At 36.1% G+C, this 26,938-nt stretch overlaps 1 protein-coding gene across 2 annotated transcripts in view; it reads left to right on the top strand.

Annotated features, from left to right (window-relative positions):
• SCFD1 (sec1 family domain containing 1) overlaps nt 1-26,938 on the top strand; it is a 117,117-nt gene that overhangs the window by 34,190 nt on the left and 55,989 nt on the right. For both annotated transcript variants that reach the window (XM_070478059.1, XM_020876808.2), the window contains exons 11-14: nt 16,716-16,855; nt 18,594-18,684; nt 19,303-19,376; nt 20,156-20,237. In XM_070478059.1, coding sequence (XP_070334160.1) covers nt 16,716-16,855; nt 18,594-18,684; nt 19,303-19,376; nt 20,156-20,237 — 387 coding nt within the window. The remainder of the gene's footprint in view (nt 1-16,715; nt 16,856-18,593; nt 18,685-19,302; nt 19,377-20,155; nt 20,238-26,938) is intronic.

The following is a 26,938-nucleotide window of genomic DNA, read 5'->3' as shown; positions in this document are numbered from 1 at the left end:
ATTTATAGTCTTTATATTACGAAGATAAGTCAGGGGAAGAAAGAATGGAGGAAAATGAGTGGCTGGACTTTTTTACAGTTTTTAATAATGAGTAAGTAAATAAATTTGTTCTCCGTGGGGAGAAAAGCTGTTTTGTTTTTTTCCTTTTTCACTGAGAATCTGTTAAGCCTCATTTTTTTTTTTAAGCCTCATTTTATGATAAAAATGAATAGTATTTTTATATTACATTATATGTTTTCTGAAATAATTCCACATAGTTAATTTCATGCTTGACACTAAAAACTAAAATCTGTATTTATACATGCATATATTTATCTACTAAATATTATAAACAGCATGTGATATACACAGATAAGTAAAAACAGCCCTAGTCTCAAAGACTATGTAAAGAAAAGATGTACACAAGTCATTTCTGTATAACACACTGTATAAAAGGGCCAGAATAGTCCCCGTATGTAAGATAGAAAAATTGAGACACAGAAGTTAAAGAATTTGAACCCAAAGTATTGACTCTGCCAGGATCAGCACCCTGTAATTTACTAAATCCCAGCCCAGGTTTCTAAGTAGAATGATATTAAATAGCGTCATTATCACAAAGATTGCCTGAAAGGTCATACAGAAAGGAAATGGAAGATGATGGTTTTGGTTTAATGGTTTATTTCTTTAAAACACAGACTCTGGCTGTAAGAGATGTTAAGATTACGGATGGAAATCAGCAGTTCTGTGCACTTCCATGTCCTAGAGTCCTTTGCCATCCTGGACTCTAGGATAAGTATTAATGATAGTGGTCAGCTCTGATTCAGTGGAGAGAATGGGAAGAATCAAAGGGATGCTGAATTCAACTCTGAGTAGCAGAACATGGAAACTAATTCTTATGAATCAGTTAGAGGCTGAAGAATCCTTTGACAGAACATTCTAGACCCTTGTTTTAGCAGTAAAGCAAGTGAAAATATTCCTTTCTTCTTGTAGCATTCTTTCTTGTAGGAGAGACAAGCAATAAATAAACAAAATATGTAGTATTTTATAAGGTGAAAAGTAATCTGCAGAAAAGTAAAGTAGGTAATGGTGAACAGGTTTGCAGTTTTAAAATAGGGAAGACCTCACTGAAAAAGAGACATTTGAGGGACGACCTAAAGGAGAAAAGGTACTAAATTTATGTAATTGTATGGGATAGTTAGTTACTTGCATTCTAGGCAGAAGGATGCCTGATAGCTTCAAAACATGGCAAGGCAGCCAGAGTGGCCAGAGCAAGTGAGTCAGGGGAAAGGAGCAGGAGATGAAGTAAAATGGAACACAGGGTGCAGTGTAGCATAAAGGCCACTGTAAGGATATTGATTTTTTTTTTTTTTAAATATCTTCTTTCTTGCTTCACTGGGTCTTTGTTGCTGCACATGAGCTTTCTCCAGCTGTGGCGAGTGGGGAGTGGCTGTGCGCAGGCTTCTCGTTGTGGTGGCTTCTCCTGTTGCGGAGCATGAGCTCTTGGGCACGTGCGCTTCAGTTGTTGCAGCACATGGACTCAGTAGTTCTGGCACACGGGGCCTAGTTGCCCTGTGGCATGTGGGATCTTCCTTGACAACCTATGTCCCCTACATTGGCAGGTGGATTCTGAAGCACTGGAACACCAGGGAAGTCCAGGATATTGATTTGAGGGAAGTGGAGAGCCACGTGCAGTTTTGAGTAAAGGAGTGACATCTGATACACATTTTGAGAGTATCAACCTAGCTATTGTTTTCCATACAGTGTAGTGGGAAGACCAGAAGAGACTTTTTTTCCAAGCTAATATATTGAAAGACTCCTTGGGGCCATAGAAAGGGTCAAGAAGATTAGTTCAGAGTTGCAGTTATCTTAAGAGACGGTAGATAATATAAGACATCAAAACAAACAATCTGGAGAGGTTGCAGATCTCTCCCTTTGAATGGAAAATGGATTAATAAATAGTATGCATGTCTACCAAAAAAAAGAGAAAGAGAGTTGGTAGAGGTATGCAGCAGGATGGAAGTGGTTCAGTTCAGTTGCTCAGTCGTGTCCAACTCTGTGACCCCATGGACTGCAGCACGCCAGGCCTCCCTGTCCATCCCCAACTCCCAGAGTCTACTCAAACTCATGTCCATTGAGTCGGTGATGCCAGCCAACCATTTTATTCTCTGTCATCCCCTTCTCTTCCCACCTTCAATCTTTCCCAGCATCAGGGTCTTTTCAAATGAGTCATTTCTTCACATCTGGTGGCCAAAGTATTGGAGTTTCAACTTTAGCATCAGTCCTTCCAATGAATATTCAGGATTCATTTCCTTTAGAATGGACTGGTTGGATCTCCTTGCAGTCCAGGAGACTCTCCAAGAGTCTTTCCAACACGACAGTTCAAAAGCATCAGTTCTTCAGTGCTCAGCTTTCTTGGTATAGTCCAACTCTCACATCCATACGTGACTACTGGAGAAACCATAGCTTTGACTAGATGGACCTTTGTTGGCAAAGTAATGTCTCTGCTTTTTAGTATGCTGTCTAGGTTGGTTATAACTTTTCTTCCAAGGGGCAAGCGTCTTTTAATTTCATGGCTGCAATCACCATCTGCGGTGATTTTGGAGCCCCCAAGAATAAAGTCTGTCACTGTCTCCACTGTTTCCCCATCTATTTGCCATGAAGTGATGAGACCAGATGCCATGATCTTAGTTTTCTGAATGTTGAGTTTCAAGCCAACTTTTTCACTCTCCTCTTTCACTTTCAGCAAGAGGCTCTTCAGTTCTTCTTCACTTTCTGCCATAAAAGGGTGGTGTCATCTGCATATCTGAAGTTACTGGTATTTCTCCCAGCAATCTTGATTCCAGCTTATGCTTCATCCAGCCCAGCGTTTCTCATGATGTACTCTGCATAGAAGTTAAATAAGCAGGGTGACAATATACAGCCTTGATGTACTCCTTTACATATATGGAACCAGTCTGTTGTTCCATGTCCAGTTCTAATTGTTGCTTCCTGACCTGCATATAGATTTCTCAGGAGGCAGGTCAGGTGGTCTGGTATTCCTATCTCTTGAAGAATTTTCCACAGTTTGTTGTGGCCCACACAGTCAAAAACTTTGGCATAGTCAGTAAAGCAGAAGTAGATATTTTTCTGAAACTCTTGCTTTTTCGATGATCCAGTGGGTGTTGGCAATTTGACCTATGGTTCCTCTGCCTTTTCTAAATCCAGCTTGAACATCTGGAAGTTCACGGTTCATGTACTTGTTGAAGCCTGGCTTGGAGGATTTTGAGCAATACTTTACTAGCGTGTGAGATGAGTGCAATTGTGCAGTAGCTTGAGCATTCTTTGGCATTTCCTTTCTTTGGGATTGAAATGAAAACCGACCTTTTCCAGTCCTGTGGCCACTGCCGAGTTTTCCAAATTTGCTGGCGTATTGAATGAAGCACTTTCACGGCATCATCTTTTAGGATTTGAAATAGCTCAACTGGAATTCCATCATCTCCACTAGCTTTGTTTGTAGTGATGCTTCCTAAGGCCCACTTGGCTTCGCATTCCAGGATGTCTGGCTTTAGGTTGGTGATCACACCATCATGATTATCAGGGTCATGAAGATCTTTTTTGTATAGTTCTTTTTGTATATTGTTTCCACCTCTGAATAGCTTCTGCTTCTGTTAGGTCTGTATCATTTCTGTCCTTTATTGTGCCCATCTTTGCATGAAATGTTCCCTTGGTATCTCTAATTTTCTTGAAGAGATCTCTAGACTTTCCCATTCTTTTGTTTTTCCCTGTTTCTTTGCCTTGACCACTATTAAATGTAGAGTAATCGAATTGACTGATGAATTGTATGTGAGATGTAAGAGAGAAGAGCCAAAGATGATGCCAAAGTTTCGGTCGTTGTGAATGAACACTACTGAGATGGGAAAAATGTGAAAAAGCAGTTTTCGGGGGGAGATCAGAGGTTGAGTTTTGGACATATTAAATATGAGATGCTTATTAAAATATTTAAGTATAGCTAATATCATTAGGAAGTTAAGTAGTTGATATTAGCTATACTTTAGTATAGGAATCTGAAATTAAGGAGAAACATCTAGAGAAAAAAATTTAGAAGTAGTTCATATATAAGTGGCATTTAAAACCAGGAAGTAAGATGGGATCACCATGGTAATGAATATAGATAGAAGAGAGAAGAGGTCTAAGAACTAATCTCTGAGGCTTTTCAACATCTAGAGATGGGAGTGGTGAAGAGGATTTTAATGGTTTTATTTATTTATGTATTTTGGCTGTGCTAGGTCTTCCTTGCTGCATGGGCTTTTCTCTAGTTTTGACAAGTAGGGCTGCTCTCTAGTTGTGGTGCATGGGCCTCTTGTTACTGGGCGTGAGCTCTGAGGCAGGCGGGCATCAGGAGTTGGGGCTCAAGGGCTCAGTAGTTGCTCTTCTTACCTCTGGGACAGAGGCTCAGCAGTTGTGCACCGGCTTAGTTGCTCTATGGCATGTGGGATCTTCCCAGACCAGACTGAACTTGTGTTTCCTGCATTAGCAGGAGTATTCTTTACCAATGAGTCATCAGGAAAGCCCCCCAGAAAGATTTTTAAATGAGAGGAAGTACAGCACGTTTATGTATTCCCCATGATGAATGATAGAAAAGTTGATTGTAGAGATAAGAGTGTCCTATAGGTCTGAAGGAGGCATTAGTGACCAGAATGACTACAGACCAGGATTTCCCAGCGTTGACATTTATTGACACTTGGGGCCTGATAATTCCTTGCTGTAGGGGGCTTTTGTATGCTTTGTAGGATATTTAGCAGCATCCCTAACCTCCACCCTCTAGATACCAATAGCAGCCCTTAGTTCTGACAACCATTGTCACATATACCCAGGGGCTGAAGAAGGGCAGAATTGTCTCTTAAGAACTACTGTTATAGGCTGATGATGGGGGCTTCAGAGCTGGAGTTGTTTTGGGGAAGAGGACAAGTGAAGAGTCTGGGAGTAACAAGGAAGATACCCAGCCTGATCCTGAGTCCAGTAGTATGAGATGTGTGACAAGTAAAAAAGAAGGTGATTGCTCTCTGAGAAGGCTACAGGAGATTGCCAGTTGTAGTTCAACTAAAGCAAGAAAGTACAATGGAGGTTGAGAATATATGTTCAGAACAGGAGATTTGCTGATGACTGAGTATAAGTTCTCGAGGGTAGACAGAGTGGTTTCAGGAATCCAGTAAGAATGAGAGATGGGATCTGAAAGGGGATAATATAAAGACCCAAATGGATTGATGGACTTGATGAGGTAGTTTTCATGGTCTCAAATTAGCTTTAATTGGTGGGACCCTGACTGTTGGGTGGGAGCAAGGGTCTTACAGCATCTAGTATAGAGCATCGAGAGACTGGGATCCATTCTAATACCTGAACTTGAAGCATTCCTGAAGGAGATGAAAGTATGTGCTGCTCTGAGTGAAGAAGATAAAATGTGTGTACAGGTAATTGTAATATAAAGGAATAAGCTGAGTCCCCATTGTCAGTAGAGAACTTGAGAAACACAAGTTGACAGCACACATTCCCCCAAACTAGGCAAGGCTAATACTGGTATTGAGATTTTTTTGCTGTTCTAGAGTGAAATGCGAATAATAAAGAATATGAAATGAGTTATCCTGACTGATCTTTATACTAGTTTTTTTTTAATGCTTTACATTTTATTACCCTTGTAATCCTTATGAGATAGAATATACTGTTAATAATTTTTATTTTCTACTCTTTGAGGTTAAAATATACTTTAAAAATACAAGATGGTAGAAGTATATGATAGGGACTTGGGGGCTTTGTTCTGATCATCACAGAATAAAAAGTTGGAAACCCTGCATTTCCAAGGAATTCAATTCAACAAATACTAAGTGCCTCCTGTGTACCAGACACTGTGCTGGTCACTGGGATATAAGGAAAACCAAGTGGGCATGATCCCTGCCTAAGTAGAGGTTAGAATAGATGGGTTCTAAATAACCTCCTTGTAGCCCATTCCAATAGCATGGATTCCTGCAGACATTTGGGTTATTGGTATTTTTGTTTTGTGTTATAAATAATAGAAAAGTGCACATCTCTAGTTAACTTTCTTTCTGAGTCTAGGTTCTCAGATTCCATATTACCCTTTAAGACATCTTTTCTCAGTAACATTATTAGAATATTTAGGTCTTATGAAAATACTCTTTGAAAAAATTTGTTTATAATAACCGATACAGCTTACATTGACTTAATCCTGTTCGTTAATTTTAATACAGTTTGTAGAGTGGAAAAACTACAACTGAGATAGCACAGTCAATTGTAACCAAGGCTTTTTGTTGTTGTTGATGATTGTTAAAAACCACAACTTATGAAGTTTCCTCCAAGCTTTTAAACTCCTTATTAGTTATACCCTCTACCTCCACAAGATGGAGGAAGAGTTCTAGATGAGAATTTCAAGTTTACCTTGAAATTGGAACTTGCTTTTTATATTAAGTGCTTTTGCCTGAAAATCCAGGGCGTTGGTAATGTTTATGTATTGGACCCTGGAAACTGCTGGGAAAACTCACACAGCTTCTGTGTGTGTCAGAGGACAGTTGTCTCTTAATATGGGAAAGACACTCTTCTGATGAAAAACTTGGCAGCGTGTCTTTCATCTATCAGGATATAAGGAGCAAAATTAGTAATTAGAAAGTCATGATTCCTTTTTATTATGTCTTGGTTGCAGTGGCTATGGTTTTGATTGCTGAACTGCAATGAGTAGTTTTAGGCAAATGTAATGGACGTTATTTCATCACAGTGTCTTGTCCTTTACTTGGTCTTTGTTTTTTTTTTTTTCAAATTTTGGGTGCCCTTTTTTTGTACCTTTGGCCCTCCACTACTGACTCATTATTGAAAATATTAGATCAGAATTTATACTAATATACATAAGGACTTTAATAAAGTTTATTTTGTTTGTACCACTGAAGAAAAGGAAGTCATTTCCAAGTTAATATATAATGAAAGGGTATTAGAAAAACATTTTAGAATCACTCATTTTCTTTTTTTTTTAATATAAATTTATTTTAATTGGAAGCTAATTACTTTACAGTATTTTAGTGGTTTTGCCATACACTGACATGAATCCACCATGGGTGTACATGTGTTTCCCATCCTGAACCCCCCTCCCACCTCCCTCCCCATGCCATCCCTATGGGTCATCCCAGTGCACCAGCCCCAAGCACCCTGTCTCATGCATTGAACCTGGACTGGTGATTCATTTCACATATGATAGTATACATGTTTCAATGCCATTCTCTCAAATCATCCCACCCTTGCCTTTTCCCACAGAGTCCAAAAGTCTGTTCTTTACATCTGTGTGTCTTTTGCTGTCTCGCATATAGGGTCATCGTTACCATCTTTCTAAATTCTATATATATGCGTTAGTGTACTATATTGGTGTTTTTCTTTCTGGCTTACTTCACTCTGTATAATAGGCTCCAGTTTCATCCACCTCATTAGAACTGATTCAAATGTATCCTTTTTAACGGCTGAGTAATATTCCATTGTGTATATGTACCACAGCTTTCTTATCCATCTGTCTGCTGATGGGCATCTAGGCTGCTTCCATGTCCTTGCTATTATAAACAGTGCTGCGATGAACATTGGGGTACATGTGTCTCTTTCAGTTCTGGTTTCCTCAGTGTGTATGCCCAGCAGTGGGATTGCTGGGTCATATGGCGGTTCTATTTCCAGTTTTTTAAGGAATCTCCACACTGTTCTCCATAGTGGCTGTACTAGTTTGCATTCCCACCAACAGTGTAAGAGGATTCCCTTTTCTCTACACCCTGTCCAGCATTCATTGCTTGTAGACTTTTGGATAGCAACCATTCTGACCAGTGTGAGATGGTACCTCATTGTGGTTTTGATTTGCATTTCTCTGATAATGAGTGATATTGAGCATCTTTTCATGTGTTTGTTAGCCATCTGTATGTCTTCTTTGGAGAAATGTCTGTTTAGTTCTTTGGCCCATTTTTTGATTGGGTCGTTTATTTTTCTGGAATTGAGCTGCAGGAGTTGCTTGTATATTTTTGAGATTAATCCTTTGTCAGTTGCTTTGTTTGCTATTATTTTCTCCCATTGTGAAGGCTGTCTTTTCACCTTGCTTATAGTTTTGTTCGTTGTACAAAAGCTTTTAAGTTTAATTAGGTCCCATTTGTTTATTTTTGCTTTTATTTCCAATACTCTGGAAGGTGGGTCATAGAGGATCCTGATGTGATTTATGTCAGAGAGTGTTTTGCCTATGTTTTCCTCTAGGAGTTTATAGTTTCTGGTCTTATGTTTAGCTCTTTAATCCATTTTGAGTTTATTTTTGTATTAGAAAATAAACTGGTATTATCTAATAAAATGGTATTAGAAAGTGTTCTAGTTTCATTCTTTTACAAGTGGTTGACCGGTTTTCCCAGAACTACTTGTTTAAGAGATTGTCTGTTCTCCATTATATATTCTTGCCTCCTTTGCCAAAGATAAGGTGTCCATAGGTGCACGGATTTATCTCTGGGCTTTCTGTTTTGTTCCATTGATCTCTATTTCTGTCTTTGTGTCAGTACCATACTGTCTTGATGACTGTGGCTTTGTAGTAGAGCCTGAAGTCAGGCAGGTTGATTCCTCCAGTTCCATTCTTCTTTCTCAGGATTGCTTTGGCTATTCAGGGTTTTTTGTATTTCCATAGCGATTGTGAAATTATTTGTTCTAGTTCTGTGAAAAATACCATTGGTAGCTTGATAGGGATTGCATTGAATCTATAGATTGCATTGGGTAGTATACATATTCTCACTATATTGATTCTTCTAATCCATGAACATGGTATATTTCTCCATCTATTTGTGTCCTCTTTGATTTCTTTAAGTGTGACCTTGTGGTGCAACGGTAGCGTGCCTGACTCCTGATTTCTTTCACCAGTGTTTTATAGTTTTATGTATATAGGTCTTTTGTTTCTTTAGGTAGATATATTCCTAAGTATTTTATTCTTTTCGTTGCAATGGTGAATGGAATTGTTTCCTTAATTTCTCTTTCTGTTTTCTCATTGTTAGTGTATAGGAATGCAAGGGATTTCTCTGTGTTAATTTTATATCCTGCAACTTTACTATATTCATTGGTTAACTCTAGTAATTTTCTGGTGGAGTCTTCAGGGTTTTCTATGTAGAGAATCATGTCATCTGCAAACAGTGAGAGTTTTACTTCTTCTTTTCCAATCTGGATTCCTTTTATTTCTTTTTCTGCTCTGATTGCTGTGGCCAACACTTCCAAAACTATGTTGAATAGTAGTCGTGAGAGTGGGCACCCTTGTCTTGTTCCTGATATTAGGGGAAATGCTTTCAAGTTTTCACCATTGAGGATAATGTTTGCTGTGGGTTTCTCATATATAGCTTTTATTATGTTGAGGTATGTTCCTTCTATTCCTGCTTCCTGGAGGGTTTTTATCATAAATCGATGTTGAGTTTTTGTCAAAGGCTTTCTCTGCATCTATTGAGATAATCATATGGTTTTTATCTTTCAATTTGTTAATGTGGTGTATTACATTGATTGATTTGCAGATATTGAAGAACCCTTGCATCCCTGGGATAAAGCCCACTTGATGATGATGTATGATCTTTTTAGTATGTTGTTAGATTCTGTTTGCTAGAATTTTGTTAAGGATTTTTGCATCTATGTTCACCAGTGATATTGGCCTTTAGTTTTCTTTTTTTGTGGCATCTTTGTCTGGTTTTGGTATTAGAGTGATGGTGTCCTCATAGAATGAGTTTGGAAGTTTACCTTCCTCTGAACTTTTCTGGAAGAGTTTGAGTAGGATAGGTGTTAGCTCTTCTCTGAATTTTTGGTAGAATTCAACTGTGAAGCCATCTGGTCCTGGGCTTTTGTTTGTTGGAAGATTTCTGATTACAGTTTCAATTTCTGTGCTTGTGATGGGTTTTCTAAGATTTTCTATTTCCTCCTGGTTCAGTTTTGGAAAGTTGTACTTTTCTAAGAATTTGTCCATTTCTTCCAAGTTGTCCATTTTATTGGCATATAGTTGCTGATAGTAGTCTCTTATGATCCTTTGTATTTCAGTGTTGTCTGTTGTGATCTCTCCATTTTCATTTCTAATTTTGTTGATTTGATTCTTCTCCCTTTGTTTCTTGATGAGTCTGGCTAATGATTTGTCAGTTTTATTTATCTCCTCAAAGAAACAGCTTTTGGCGTTTTTAATTTTTGCTGTGGTCTCTTTTGTTTCATTTGCATTTATTTCTGCCCTAATTTTTAAGTTTCTTTCCTTTTACTAACCCTGGGGTTCTTTTTTTCCTTTTCTAGTTGCTTTAGGTGTAGAGTTAGGTTATTTGACTTTTTTCTTGTTTCTTGAGGTAAGCCTGTATTGCTATGAATCTTCCCCTTAGCACCGCTTTTACAGTGTCCCATAGATTTTGGGTTGTTGTGTTTTCATTTTCATTCGTTTCTTTGCAGTTTTGATTTCTTTTTTTTATTTCTTCTGTGATTTGTTGGTTATTCAGCAGCGTGTTGTTCAGCCTCCATATGTTGGAATTTTTAATAGTTTTTCTCCTGTAATTGACATCTAATCTTACTGCATTGCGGTCAGAAAAGATGCTTGGAATGATTTCAATTTTTTTGAATTTACCAAGGCTAGATTTTTAGCCCAGGATGTGATCTATCCTGGAGAAGGTTCCATGTGCACTTGAGAAAAAGGTGAAATTCATTGTTTTGGGGTGAAATGTCCTGTAGATATCAATTAGGTCTAACTGGTCTATTGTATCATTTAAAGTTTGTGTTTCCGTGTTAATTATCTGTTTAATTGATCTATCCATAGGTGTGAGTGGGATATTAAAGTCTCCCACTATTATTGTGTTATTGTTAATTTCCCCTTTCATACTTGTTAGCATTGGTCTTACATATTGTGGTGCTCCTATTTTGGGTGCGTATATATTTATAATTATTAATATCTTCTTGGGTTGATCCTTTGATCATTATGTAGTGTCCCTTCTTTGTCTCTTTTCACAGCCTTTGTTTTAAAGTCTATTTTATCTGATATGCGTATTGCGACTCCTGCTTTCTTTTGGTGTCTGTTTGTGTGAAATATCTTTTTCCAGCCCTTCACTTTCAGTCTGTATGTGTCCCTTGTTTCAAGGTGGGTCTCTTGTAGACAACATATATAGGGGTCTTGTTTTTAATATCCGTTCAGCCAGTTATTGTCTTTTGGTTGGGGCATTCAACCCATTTACATTTAAGGTAATTATTGATAAGTATGATCCTGTTGCCGTTTACTTTGTTGTTTTGTGTTTGAGTTTATACACCCTTTCTGTGTTTCCTGTCTAGAGAAGATCCTTTAACATTTGTTGGAGAGCTGGTTTGGTGGTGCTGAATTCTCTCAACTTTTGCTTGTCTGTAAAGCTTTTGATTTCTCCTTCATATTTGGATGAGATCCTTGCTGGGTACAGTAATCTGGGCTGTAGGGTTTTCTCTTTCATCACTTTAAGTATGTCCTGCCATTCCCTTCTGGCCTGAAGAGTTTCTATTGAAAGATCAGCTGTTATCCTTTTGGGAATCCCCATGTGTATTATTTGTTGTTTTTTCCCTTGCTGCTTTTAATATCTGTTCTTTGTGTTTGATCTTTGTTAATTTGATTAATATATGTCTTGGGGTGTTTTGCCTTGGGTTTATTCTGTTTGGGACTCTCTGGGTTTCTTGGACTTGGGTGACAATTTCCTTCCCCATTTTAAGGAAGTTTTCAACCATTATCTCCTCAAGTATTTTCTCATGACCTTTCTTTTTGTCTTCTTCTTCTGGGACTCCTATGATTCAAATGTTGGGGCGTTTCACATTGTCCCAGAGGTCTCTGAGATTGTCCTCATTTCTTTTAATTCTTTTTTCCTTTTTCCTCTCTGCTTCATTTATTTCTACCATTCTATCTTCTACCTCACTTATCCTATCTCCTGCCTCCATTATTCTACTGTTGGTTCCCTTCAGAGTGTTTTTGATCTCATTTATTGCATTATTCATTATATATTGACTCTTTTTTATTTCTTCTAGGTCCTTGTTAAACCTTTCTTGCATCTTCTCAATCCTTGTCTCCAGGCTATTTATCTGTAACTCCAGTTTGTTTTCAAGGTTTTGGATCATTTTCACTCATTATTCAGAATCCTGTATCGGGTATTCCCTATCCCTTCCTCTTTGGTTTGGTTTGGTGGATTCTATCCTGTTCCTTTACCTGCTGGGTGTTTCTCTGCCTTTTCTTCTTGTTTATATTGCTGTGTTTGGAGTGGCCTTTCCGTATTCTGGCAGTTTGTGGTTCCTCTTTATTGTGGAGGTTCCTTGCTGTGGGTGGGGTTGGACGGGTTGCTTGCCAAGGCCTCCTGACAGTTTGTGGTTCCTCTTTATTGTGGAGGTTCCTTACTGTGGGTGGGGTTGGACAGGCTGCTTGCCAAGGCCTCCTGATTAGGGAAGCTTGTATCGGTGTTCTGGTGGCTCGAGCAGTGTCCAGTAGTGAGTTTTGAGATATCAGTGGGTTTGGTATGACTTTGGGCAAGCCTGTATATTGAAGCTCAGGGCTGTGTTCCTGTGTTGCTGGAGAATTTGCGTGGTATGTCTTGCTCTGGAACTTGTTGACCCTTGGGTGGTGCTTGGTTTCAGTGTAGGTATGGAGGCATTCGATGAGCTCCTATTGATTAATGTTCCCTGGAGTCAGGAGTTCTCTGGTGTTCACAGGTTTTGGACTTAAGCCTCTTGCTGCTGGTTTTCAGTCTTATTCTTACAGTAGCCTCAAGACTACTTCTTCTTTCAAAGACAGTGGGCTGCCTATCTGAGTGTCTGATGTCCTCTGCCAGCATTTGGAAGTTGTTTTGTGGAATTTGCTCAGCGTTCAAATGTTCTTTCAATGAATTTGTGGGGAAGAGAGTGGTCTCTTCATCCTATTCCTCTGCCATCTTAGGACCGCCCCCCCACTCATTTTCTTAAGCTTCATGACATTTCTGCATTTGGCTGATTATATCTTTGTGGGGTAAAATTTGACTGTATTTTTCTTTTCTCCAGTATTTCCTATAAACTGATAGATCTAGAGACTTAATTCCTTGCCAAAATAAAAGTTACTTTTACTTTGTTTGGCTTTTTTTCTCATGTGGATATAATTCTCAGCTCTGCATAAATAGGTGTTACATCTATTTCCCAAATGTAATTTTTTAATATTGGCTCTGTCTTTTTCTCTTGGACTGCCTTAGCTTGTGAAAGAAATAGAAGACCACTGAATACTTATCTGTGTTTTTAGCACTTCCCAGTGGAATTTCCTTCTTTTTTTTTTTTTTTTTCTCCCAATGAGATTTATTTCTGTCTGCTGATTTGGCATATCATTGTCCAGTCTTCTAAGTCAGGAAAATAGGAATATCAGTAGAAATAGATTAGACTCTGCCATGTTAAAACTAATTTTGTTGTCTTTTATTTGTGTATAAATGTTCAGCTTCTTTAACATGATTGAGTATAGCACAGAATATTCTGATTTCCCAGTTTTCAAGGCTAAAGTTACTTTTCCTTATTTGCGTGGCTATTATTGCAAACAGTGGAAATGTTCTGTCACTATTATTTCTCAAACCTTTTAATTTCTTTTATTCTTTTAGCATTTTCTGTTTTAAGTATTCCATCAATACTTAGGTGTAATAATATGATGTCCTATTTTTAGATCACTAATTTTGCTAATAGATTACTTTGATTTTGAATGAGCTGTGTCATCCCCATGGAAATAGTACTTCACCTGAAATTCTAGTTCATAAAGCTTAGCTCTTCAGAAATGTTTCTCTTCTTAATTATTTTTGTTTTGTTACATTTAAAAACAATGGTTCTTCTCAGATGTAGCTGTTAACATCTATTTATTGTGTTTCTTCCTATATGGATGATTTGTTGTGCAAAGGTGAGGTTAATATATGGATTGAGAAAAGGAATTAAATAGGGTTATATTGTGTTATGTTTATCCTATGATAATTTAAGGAGTCTATAGGAAAGGCATAATACTAACAAGTTGAAATAATATACTCTTCTTTGTCAATAAGCTTATTACTTTACTAGCAGTTAGACGTCTACATATTTTGAACTCTGGCTTTTTATGTAACGGGGAAAATGGCTAGGAAGTAAGCTACTGTAACAAATTTATTCATGAAAGTTATAAGGTATGGTTTAAGGATATAAACACAGTATTAGTGACCTTTTTCTATCAAGAGGAAATTAAATTATATTGACTACATTAGTTTGCTAAGACCTAGAAGCTTAATCATTAAGCACTTATATTGTAGAGTTAAGATGATTTTATCACAGTCATGGTAGATAATTTCTCCATATGAATTCTTTTGCTTATCATTCTTTTACTCACTTACTGATGTCCGTGTTTTCTCTAGTTCACTATTCCTCAGAGTAGAGTTGAACCATAAAACATTGCTGTTACATGAAGGAACTAAAAAGATAACTTCATTAATTTTGTATGTTTGTTTTTTGAGAAGGGAGGAAAAAATCAAACCTCAAATAAGTAAAATTATGTCTACACAGAAAAGCTTAGTAAAGACCACTAGTCTGACTGGCTCTTAGAATTTATATTAAAGGGAATGCTATTATTATTGGAACTTCTGTTGTAATTTTTTTTTAACGCAGTTCATCAAGGAACAAATCAGCCTAATATCCTGTAAGAGTTTAAAAATAACATTTAAGATTATGTTTGTTGTTGGAAACATTTCAGCATCAAGAGATCAGATCAGATAAATAGAGTCAAATATTCAACTACTATGTAGACATGATAAAAGTAAGATAGATGTACATGTTCAGAGAAGAGCTGTAAATACATTATTAATTGAGAAAAGTGAGGTACTAAATATGTATAATGTAATCTCATTCTTTACAAAAACTTAAGTGATATGTGTTTACTGACATATGTAAAATATATTTTTATTTTAACTATGGTGACATTTAAGTAGCTAACATAATTGACGGGTGCTAAAGTCTCCTGTTTATCCATAAAATGGGTACATTGTGGGCAGTGATAATACAAGCTTCATTTTCATTGCCTCCTACCTTACCAGGAGACAACAGTTTTTTCCTGGCTAGACCAACTCTCAGAACAAAATTATTTGTCATTCCTTATATTTACATTTGTATCTGAGCTATTAAACAACATGGCTAGCCAGGTCAACAAAGCACCTTATTTGATTTGTTTTTTTTAATAGATAAATCTTTTAAAATAGCTTGCTTTATATGAAAACTGACGCACTGGAAATATAACTACCCTTGGTTGGAACTTATGCTTCAGATGAGATGTTAAACAAGACACTGTATTATTTAGTTTAGGCATTTCTCCCTTTCCTGTTATTTGCAACTAACCATAAGATTAATAGCTTTATTTATTCATTTTAATCTGCTTCTATAATTCAGTACCTCCATAATTGCTGGTGTTTACAAATCACCAGTTAATAAATTCATGAAAGAAAAGTGCACATTTCAAAATAAAAATCACCACTGCTGTCTTTGCTTAATAGTAGCAGTGGAAATGTAAGTGGCTTACTCTACAAACTTTGGTGCTGGAAATATATAGGCAAACTGTTGGGAGATGCTCTAGCTACATTCCTGCTTTCTTGTTCCTGTTACCATCTTTACCTCCTTATTGCATATTATATTCTTATTATGTAAGGCATTCTACCATACCACAATATTATTCAACTCCAACTTGTAATATTTTCTTTAAAGTTCTGTGTTTAACCATATCACCATGCTTCCTTTTCCCAGAAGTAATTTGCCTAATTTGAGATAGTTTGTATAACTCTTATTATTTTAGCTAATGAGCCTCAGTACAGCGAGTGTGCACGCGCACACACACACACACACACACATACACATACACACACATGCCGTCTCAGATGTTTGAGAGTGACTTTGGAATCAGATTAAAGAACTGTCCTGCACAGAAGTGTTTATGACTTTCAGTGATAAACTGATTCCAATGACATTAAGCTAATTTCTTTTGATCTGATGAATGTATCTGCTTCACCTTGTTCCCTTACTTTGAATTGATAAGCTCCAAGTATTTATTACTTTTTTGGGATACTTTTTACTGAGTTCATTCATTTGTTTTACTTAGTCTTTTAATCAGTATACTACAGTTATTTCATTAACCTGTTCTCAAGTGGTTTAGCTACCATTCTGCCATTTAAGTTTTTTATTTAATTTTATTTGCCTGAGTACACTGATCAACCACTGAACTGCCTTCTTCCATTGTCCTGCAATGATATAAGGGTTACATTTTTGTGTATACGGCTTTCATAGTTGGTATTTCAGAGCACTGACACCAGATACTTCAGTTTATTCTCTGGGGGAATTTAATTTGCATCTATGTTTTTAGCTATCTGTGATAACTTGTTAAATATTAAAAAGATATTTTGCTTCTATTGGAACATTTGTATACTCGCAACTATATTTCTGTAAACAGCTGCAGTCAAAAATAAAACATTGAAAGTTTTCAAAAAAAAAAAAAATATTTTACTAGTAGGATACACGAGAACCTTAACATGGTTTTATGTATTTTTTGAATTGTAATCATATGCATCTACTGCTTAATTAAAATATGTAAACAATTAAAGGTACCTTTATGTAATAAAACATTGAAAGAAGGTCTTTTGAAATAGTAGATAAGGCAGCAATAATCTGTGTTATTTTTCTTGTTGTAGGAAATGTTCTTAAACTTAGAAAACTGTAGTTAAAACAGGATTACTCTTTCCTAGGATTTCCACTTGAACAGAGTTAACTTGGAAGAGTCTTCAGGAATGGAGAATTCTCCAGCTGGTGCTAGACCAAAGAGAAAAAACAAGAAGTCTTATGATTTAACTCCAGTTGATAAATTTTGGCAAAAACATAAAGGAAGGTAAATAAGAAAAACATTAATGAGTGAAAGATTCAACCCCTAAAAAAATGCAAAAATGTCACCTGACTTAATGAATTTGATCTTAAAAAAAATCAAAACCAGTCATAGTGGTTCATCTACGCAATGAATAAGAACTGTAAATTAAATAGTCTAAGGAGCTGTGTCATTATTGCTTACTTTCCTAGTTCATATGTTGCTTTTGTTGTTTTGTGGGGACCACTTCCCTTTAAAATAAGTCCATTCCATATGATTTTGTAGATTTTATACATAGTCTTTCTCAGTTTCATTTCTGTCCCCATTGACCCCCTGTAGCACTATTTCTGCCTTTTATTAAGATTGGTTTCAGCGATAGGGAAACATCAAGGTGTGATTTACCCTTTTTGGTCCTTGCTTGCCTTCAGACAAACCCAGTTTTAGCTATCTGTGGAGAAAATACTTAAGCCTGAAAAACAATTTTATTGAAAGTGCATTAGGAATAATAGGTGAAAAAATTGTAGCAATTTGCCATTTGAACCCATGTGTAACCCGCCAGGTTCCTCTGTCCATGGGATTCTCCAGGCAAGAAGATTGGAGTGGGTAGCCATTCCCTTCTCCAGAGGATCTTCCCAACCCAGGGGTCGAACCCAGGTCTCTGCATTGCAGTCAGATTCTTTACTGTCTTGAGCTACAGGGAAGTCACTTAACTCCTTTGGCATACAGTAATCTCTCAGTAAATGCAGGCAGCGATCATTGTCTGCCAGCTCTGAGACCTAAAGGTACTAGAAATTTTAAGGATCAGCCAGAACATTTTACCTGCTCGCTGCTATCTTTTGCCAACAGACTCCTCTGGACCTCAGTTAGGGCCTGCATTTATATGTAAAACTGGACTGTTCCTCACAGTCGTTTCAGATTTTGTCATTTCTTTGCTGATCATTAATGAAGTCTTATCAAGTATCAGAGTGGAGGAATGGGGAAAAGTTTTTGTTTTATTGCTTGATGAGAAGTGACCGTTTCTTCCTTAAAAGAGAGAAAGCTTCTGGCCTCCCCTCAGGCTGTAGATGAAAAATACTTATGTTAGGAACTATTTCATGGTCAACACATACTCATCTAGATACATTCAGGATTAACACTGCATGACAGTTTCTGCCTGAGTTGGTCAGTGATTGCAGATGAGTTGTATCTGAAGTCTATGAAAATTGCCTCTAAACTGTACGTACTGAGGAGGTATCAGGGATTGGGCCAACAAAACTGGCCTACATTCTGTTTTTACCAGTGGTGTTTTGCATATTAAATTTACAGATTTGAAAGGTTTTTTTCACAGTTACCTGCATGTAATATTTTTTGATACATCTTTGTAGTTACATGGACCCTTTGGCACTATGTTATGGGTCATAATATTTAGTTACCATGGCTTCTCTTCCTTTGTTTTTCAGTGACTTAAATACCTTTTTATTTTTTCTAATAGCTAAAGGTAAAGAAAAATCGATACAGTGAAAAGAATAGAAGTACAATTTAAATTTGTTTACATATATTAGTATTATGATATACATTTTAAAGTAGTATTTAGAATGTAAATAGATATCACAAGAAAATGTAGTTTGATTTATCCTAATGTTTTCTGCCTATGTTTTATATAAAATACATGCAAATATAAATAAGTACATTTAAAACAATCCTCATTGTATATGTTTCAAGATTCACACAAAAGTCAATCTTTTAATCTTATACTCATAATTCCTCTTCTGCCAAACTGTTTTAGCCCATTCCCAGAAGTTGCAGAATCAGTTCAGCAAGAACTAGAGTCTTACAGAGCACAGGAAGATGAGGTTAAACGACTTAAAAGCATTATGGTAAGATTCTGTTTGCTTTCTTGGAAATATAAGGGAAGCAGGAGGACATCTAGAAGGAAAAAGAGGTTAACATTTTTCCCTTATAAAAATTCAAGACCTTTCATTGCTTTAATGACAAAAAAAATTGTTCTCATAAAAGATTGTTACATAAAATATTTTTTTTTAAAAAGAAACCTTAAGTTCTGAGGAGTAGAGGTTTTTTTTCAAAAAAAAAACCAATAAAAATTTATGATTTGAAAAAATACATGTGAGTTTATTTTAGACATGTATGTTCCAGTGCTGCTCATTTTACTATACTTTGATCTCACTTCAAATTTCAGCTCTGTTTATTACTATATGTACTGACCTGTGACAGGTCTCTGAACCTATTTCTTTATCTGAAAATGCCAGATGCTTCCTTTTTAGTCATCCAACCATTCATTAGATTGGTGGTGACTAGAACTTTTCTATAACTGTCAAAAATGCAGATGCTTGCTCCTTAAGAGGGGAAGAATTATTATTCTGGGTGATCTAAATCTTACTACTGTTTTATCAGTGATTCTAGGAATACATTGATGAAAATCAGTGCTTTGGCTTGGGATTTCTGAGTAGTTACTGGGACCTCTTTTTCCTTCCCAGGGACTAGAAGGCGAAGATGAAGGAGCCATAAGTATGCTTTCTGACAATACTGCTAAGCTAACATCAGCTGTTAGGTGAGTAAGCAGTATATCCTCTTTGAAGTCTTTCTGTTGATATGATTTATATTGGAAGTTAAAAAAATCGAGAAATATTTTTCATGATAGGGAATAGTAATAGCATATACCTCTAAGTCCAAAGAACTGAATTGTGTTTTTACTGTATTCAAGCTGACTTGAGTTCCCTCCTTTTTTTTTTTTTAATTTTTTAATTGAAGGATTGCTGCTTTGCAGAATTTTCTTGTTTTCTGCCAGTTACCAACATGAATCCTTTATATAGCAGATCATTTGTTTCATTTACTGGTTAGAATTGTGTAATGGGAGTCATTTTGTCATTGAGGTAGTATTGATGATAAGGTAAGGTGAGTTATTGTTAATTTTATCGTTGCTGCTGTTACTATGTTAGCTAAAGTTCAAGCAGTATCTTTTGGATACTTTAAATACCATCAAGGAGAGAGAATTTCATGTTTTAGAAATATAGGTAAAATTTTCCCATTTCTGATTTTATTCTAAACCTCCAAGTTTGGAATTAGAAAGTGAAATGATAGAATGATGATATTTTAAAATATCATCAGATTATTTTAAAATAAGAAGCATTTCAACTGTATTAAAGTGTAAATACTGTATATGTTCAAGCCTAGAGATTAAGTTCAGTTGATAGTTTAACATGTAATTTTGGCCCTGTTTTACTCTTCCAAATTTCCTCAGAGGAAACACCCAGGTTTGAGTTTTATTAAAATTTATGTCATTTCCTTAGAAAATTTAACAGTTAATTTTCAATTTTTTGATATTTGTAGCTCTTTGCCAGAACTCCTTGAAAAAAAAAGACTTATTGATCTCCATACAAATGTTGCCACTGCTGTTTTAGAACATATAAAGGTAAATTTAGCTTCTCCCTCCTTACAATATAACTACTAATTTTGTAGGGTTTTAGACTTTTAAGATTCTTATTCACTGTCTCATTGAGCCTTAACTGTAAGGTTGAGTTTTAATTATTGAAGGCAGCATTATTACCTTCATTTTTGCACGTGAGGAAACCAATCCGGGAAGGTTAGTGATTTGCCCAAGGTCACACATTCAGTAGAGAGAACTTAGCACCTGTGATATTTTTATTATGTTTCACTGCCTTAGTAATGCCTCTACATGTACTACTTTGTTAATAATAGATTTGTTTCTAAACATCAGTAATTCAGGTTTAGACACACCTTTACTATAGTACTGTCTGAAATATGTTGATAACATCACATAATAAAATACAACTTGGTTCCGAACATTTTAGTTTAAGATTAGTCTGTTAGCCTTATAGCTTCTTACTGTCTCCCAGTATACTGTGATTTTGAAACAAATGTATTGGATAATCCTGTATGTTGTCTATCATAATTATTTTTTGTTGTTACTTTATTTGTAACTCTGTATCATTTTTGTTTAATCCATTCATCAGTATTCTATTGTCATTTATTCTCTGGATATGGAACTGAATTCCAGTGACAGATTGGTGATATACCAGAATGTAGTTACTGCTGACCCCTGCATTCCATTTGAGATGATACATTTGAAAAAGCAGTGTAAAACTGAATATACTTGCTGTCTGTCAAACATTTTGATAACAACTTGTATTTATGAAAAAGGGGATTAAACATTTTCTAATGATTTTAAAAGTCTTAGAGCAGTAGAAAGGCGCTAATATAGATAGCTTTGATCATTGTACATCATAGAATTTAAACCTGCATAATTTCTGTTAAGCTGACACCTGATTTTTTTTCTTTGTTCCACTTCTTGATTTTGATCTTGCTATTTTCATGTACCTATAGGAATAGAAATGTAATTGTGCAGTCTGTAGATGATATCTGATGATAACTTCCATATGTTGCAGCTCTGTAAAGTGGAAAAAGACTGCTCATTTTTTTACCTGAGGTCATTGTCTCCAGTGAAGATAATATATATAACTGGTGGAATGTAACAGAGAAGCTATATTCAGTGATTTCCTTCACTCAGAAAAGACAGGCTTTGCTTACAAAGCTAATATAAAAAGTTAAACAAAAATATGTTGTATTAAAACAAAATATAAGTTCTAGTTTACATCAGCTAAACTATAGTTTTGTAGTCAAGATATTCTGATCTATTAAACCAATGCTCTTTGAGTACATGCTGTTTGTTTATGAGAGTTGTTAATAGTCTGTGTGTTACTTTGAGATTTAAACTGTTCTATGGACTTTTTTTGACTTTAGTTTTTTCAGGGTTTTTGGTTTTTCTTTGGAGGGGGCGGTTCTCACAGCTGTAAAATCAGGAAAGTGCTAAACTCAGCTCCTACTTCCAAACTGAATTGTGTAACCTAAAGTATTTAAAAACATATTATCATGCCAATGGAAAGTGCACATTTTCATCTTATTCATAAAACTTTACAAACACTATCCTGCCATAAATTTATATGAATATACTCTAGATCAAAGACTAGAGTTTATGGTTTGAGAAAATTCTGGATAAAGTAATTTACTCAATTGTGTTTATTAAACGGCTCTGTGGGTATTGTGCTGGGCCCTAGAGATTACATGGTAAACAAGACGGACAAGTTCTTTCTTTTGGATCTAATCTTATATTGACAAAAAGCAAAGTAAGCAATTAGAAAGCATGGCGTTTAGGTGGTGTGAAAACACCAAAATAGGGTGATGTGAGGTGATAGGCAGTGGCTCAGAGGGTTGTTCTAGAGGAAGTGAAATTGCCTTTGATGAGATGATGATTGAGTCGAGACCTGAATCACACAAAGGAGCCAGTTAGTGTAAATCTCAGGGCCACCCATTTCAGGCAAAGGGAATAAGTGCTGCATGGCCTTAAGGGTGAGACAAATTTACTATTTTAGAGGACCTAGAAGGTGACTAATGTACTCATAGTGAGGAGGGAAAGAGTTGATAATACTATTGGATCAAGAGAAATAGGGATTTAAGTATGATGGAAGTCACTGGAGGTTAATGCCATGATTTGATTTATGTTTCAACTAGAGAATGGTCTGAGGAGTGTTGAGGAATGGATGAGTTCTGGAAGATGGCTATTATACCTAAGTGGAGAATGGTATTTTTTAAGGAAAAATTTACCTATGAAATTCTTTATGATGCTTATTTACAATTTTATATGAGCTGTGAATCAGTTTGTCCTAATGGATGCCATCTGTCTGATAAATTTTATTATGTCACCATGCCTGACCCAAAATTTCCTCTTTCAGACGTGGTTGCTTGGCTCTCTATAAAAGAACTTGTTTCTTCCTGGATTGCTAATAAGCAGAGCATCTTATACTAAGAAACTAATTTGTCATTCAGGGTGTTAAGTAGTTATATATAAAAGCTACATAGTTTGAAATAATTTTTGTGCTATAACTCAAGGAAGACACCATTTTCCTAATAGGATCTGATATAAAGAAACTATAAAGGACATTATATAAGGTCATTTACTCGAAGAGGGAAAATTTCATGTATGAGACACCATGTTCCTCGTTGGATCATTCTAGGAAACCCAATTAATACCAGAAGTGTTTTTGTTTTTTAAATCATACAGGAGCATATTTATTTTAAATATTTGCATATAAATTATAATTGTATTTATTAAGCCACATACTCTGAGTTATCCTGATATTAGAAATTCTGTTAGTATGGAAAAATTGCAGTGTTTTTGAGAAGAGTCCTGTTTTAATTAAAACATCTCTTTATTCTATGTCAAAGCTAGCAGATAAATGGTGTTGCTTCCAATTATTCTCATTGCTCATAGTTATAAAATTTTTTCTTATAGCTTTTTATAATTATGAAATTTCCAACTTTAAAATATTTACTTCAAAATGATATGTTTATTTGTGCCATTTTTATGTTACACCATCTGCCTCTGGCTATATAATGTTAATAATTTTAAAAGTATTTTTCTCCAATATCTCTTCCTCTTTACTAGAATTTGTTGACCATCTGGGCTTCACTTCTTTGTAAACATTCATTCACCTAAGCAGTAAATATTTATTTATTATTATTATTATTGTTATTAGCAAGAATATTATGACTCTTCATGCAGAGATCTCAGAGCACATCTCTTGGTATTTGTCTTTATTGCAGTTTTGCGTATTTCTTATTTGGGGATGTTTAGTTTATAGCTGCTGCTTATATTTCTTTAGAGCATTTTCTAAGCAGAATACTAGAAGAAATTAATCTCTTTAGAAGTCCTGGCAGTTATCCAGCAGTTGATGTTTGGCAGCACAGCAGTTTGTCACAACTTTGACAAATATTATCATGTAAATTTATCACTATTCTAAAGATTTTTAGTGGCTTGAGTAGTCAGGTTTGGTTTAATAGGTTAAGAGTAAATTCTGGATTGTAAAGGAAGTTTCCATGTGGCAGACAGATTCTCTAGCTGTGGCACGGGAGCCTAGTTGCTCCAAGGCGTGTGGGGTCTTCGTTCCCCACCAGCGATCTAACCTGTGTCCTCTGCATTGCAGGGTAGATTCCTGACCACTGGATCACCAGGGAAGTCCCAGCAGTTTTTTCATTTCTAATACAAATAAGATTTTACCCCCACTTGTTGGTTGTTAGGGGATGGATTCTGAGATTACTTAAATTTGTAGACAGATTTCGGTATATTTTAATGATTACTGTCTCAGCTGCATAGCCACCCATAATTAATTATTTTCTAGCATCAGAAACCTAAGAAAAGGAAAAGTCACATACATGTAAGTCAGCATAGAAAAGAGAGAAATGGCATGCATGCTCTTTCCCCTACTGCTCCCACCTGAGAGGAAGAGCTCCCACATCTGAATGCGCCTTACCAAGGTAGCCGGCCAAGAATAAGCTGTTAATAAGCTCTTGTGGATTATTGGTGCTGAATCTTCATTTCTGTTTTGCTGCTTCTTGTGGAGAAAGTTAAGAGGTACTGAGTTAGGTCTAAAGACATTCTCTGATCAAGCAAACATGTACTGACTTAGCTCTATACACACTGAGCAAGACTTAGCTCTTGCTAGCAATGCTAATTTTTAACTAGAGCACCCCCTTCAGGGGACTTATTCTTCTTTGATCCAACTTCTTTATCTTTCTTAGGGGAAAATAAACTTTCAGAATAAAGTAGAAACTGAACTGATCCTGCTGATCAGCATATCAACTTAACCAATGCCCTTTGTTCCTCAGAAACAGCGGTTGCCGACCACATTATTACCATGCTAACATGTGACATCTAGTGTTTTTTTGCAAGTTGAAGTTTTTGTTTGTATTTGATTCCAGTCTATTTATGTCAATGGTATAAGTAGGAAAAGAGGTTTGTTTCTCTAAAACTAAGTTACCTGCCTTAGACTCAGTGAAGGTGGTGATTTAATTATTACTTAGTTTAGTAGTGGTGGCAGGGGGCAGGCAACTGTAAAACATTGAAAAATCTTGAAAGTACTAGAATTGCTTTATGTTGTAATTGTAAACATTTATAAATTTTTGTATCTCACTTCATATGGCAACCCATCCCATGGACGGAGGAGCCTGTTGGGCTACAGCCCATGGGGTCACAAAGAGTCAGACACGACTGACTGACTTCACTTCCACTTCCACTTCTTCAAAGAAACTTGAAGTTATAGCTGATCACTTATACATGTGCATTATGCAGGAAAGAAAAAATTTCAGTCCATGAACCTTAGTACTCAAGGGAAGGGTCTTGGGTCTACATCAAAACTGACGATTATATGTTTTAGATCTTAAGTTAAATTGTAGTGTTTAAACATGTATATACAGCCAGGTCCTTTTTTATTTTTTCTTTTGGCTATGCTCGGTCTTCATTGATGCTTGCAGACTTTCTCTAGTTGTGGCATGCAGGGGGGATACTTTCTAGTGGAGGTGTGTGGGTTTCTCATTGTGGTGGATTCCTTTGTTGCAGAGCATGGACTCTAGGGCGCACAGGCTTCGGAAATTGTAGCACAAGAGCTCAGTCATTGCAGCTCACAGGTTGACCCATGGGATGTGGAATATTCCCGGATCATGGATCAGACCCATGTCCCCTGCATTGGCAGGCAGATTCTTAAGCACTGCAGGGAAATCCCCCCTTTTTTTTCTTTGCATTAACTGACTTTGATTAACTGATCACTGCTCTCCTGATCACAGTAGGGAAGAAATTGTACTGTCCTGTAAATCAGAACATTTCTCTGTCTGGATTTTGACTTTTAAATGATCTTTTATCCAGTACACTACTGAGTGAATGTTCATATGACCTTGCTGTCTTTTCTTCAAGGCAGAAGAAAATATATCTTATAGCAGGAAGTCCCTAATGGACAGACTGTCAATATCTTCTACCTCTTTTCATCCCAAATAAGATTAGTCATTATCAGAACTTAAAGTTTTCTTTACTCCAAGTATGACCAAAGACAGCTCTTGAATGTGTGAAATATCTTTCAGTTTCTCACGCTGAGTTTCTGGAGACTTCTTTCACATCTTCAAAAAACGAAGTGTAGGATTACCTTTCTCTTGCTCTTTGCTCACTTTACCACCATCAGGTTTGTCATTAGCAAGACTCAGTAGAGTCATAAAGGTTAGATTCAAAGAATTAAAGACTTCTCAAAACTCAATAGAGAAAATGCACAACCCAGTTGTTAAAGGGGCAAAAAATTTGCACAAAGATTTGACTGAAAAAGATATCTGAGTGATGAATAAGTTCAACATCAACAGTCATTAGAAAAATAACAAACTAAAACCAAAGTGAGATACCTCTGCATTTCTATCAAAATGTCTAAAATTTAAAATATTGATCATGTCAGCCTTTGACAAGTATGCAGAAGAACTAGAACTCTCATATTTTGCTGGTAGAAATGTAAAATGGTACACCCACCTTGGAAAACAGTATCTCTGTTTCTTAAAATGTGAAACACAAATCCATCATGTGCTCCAGCCATTCTACTCCTAAGTGTTTACTCAAGATTAATGAAAGCAAATATATTCATAATACATGAATATTCATAGCAGCTCTTTGTCATGGCCCCAAACTGGAGATCAGTCAAATGTCTATCAACAAGCTATCTGAGTAAACAAAATCCAGTATATCTATACAGTGGGCTACTATTCAACAATTAAAAAGGAGGTACTATTAAATCATACAGCAGTATGTAGTGGATGAATCTCAGAGTAATTACACTGAGTGAGAGAAGCTACATAAAAAAGTGCTCATGATCTATAGTTGTGTTTACATAGAACTCAGAAAAATCCTGGCTAATCTACAGTCACAGAAGGTAGGACATGAAGAATGGTGTTGGAGAGCCAAAGGAGAGTGTTTACAGTGAGAGGATTTCCTTAACTGATGTGAGTGATATGTTCACTATCTGGATTGTGTATACGGTTTCATGGGTAAATATTATGTTAAAACTTACCAAATTCTGTGTTTTATATGTTATTTTACTTTAATAAAAGTGAAGAATTCAATGCTTAGCATTCACCTACTTCAGATCGTCTGTAAACAAGAAAACAGATTTTTATTAAGTCATTGAGAAAACCAAAGACTAATTTTGGTAATGTGAATTTTTGGCTTTACAGCTTAAGTGACATAGAATAGCAAGAAACAGAGGATATGCTGCCTAGTTTGTGAGTGGG

Source organism: Odocoileus virginianus, chromosome 16, assembly GCF_023699985.2.
Source record: "Odocoileus virginianus isolate 20LAN1187 ecotype Illinois chromosome 16, Ovbor_1.2, whole genome shotgun sequence".
Classification (NCBI taxonomy): domain Eukaryota; kingdom Metazoa; phylum Chordata; class Mammalia; order Artiodactyla; family Cervidae; genus Odocoileus; species Odocoileus virginianus.
The sequence above is the reverse complement of the archived record's forward strand: the minus strand, read 5'-3'. Positions and strand labels throughout refer to the sequence as shown.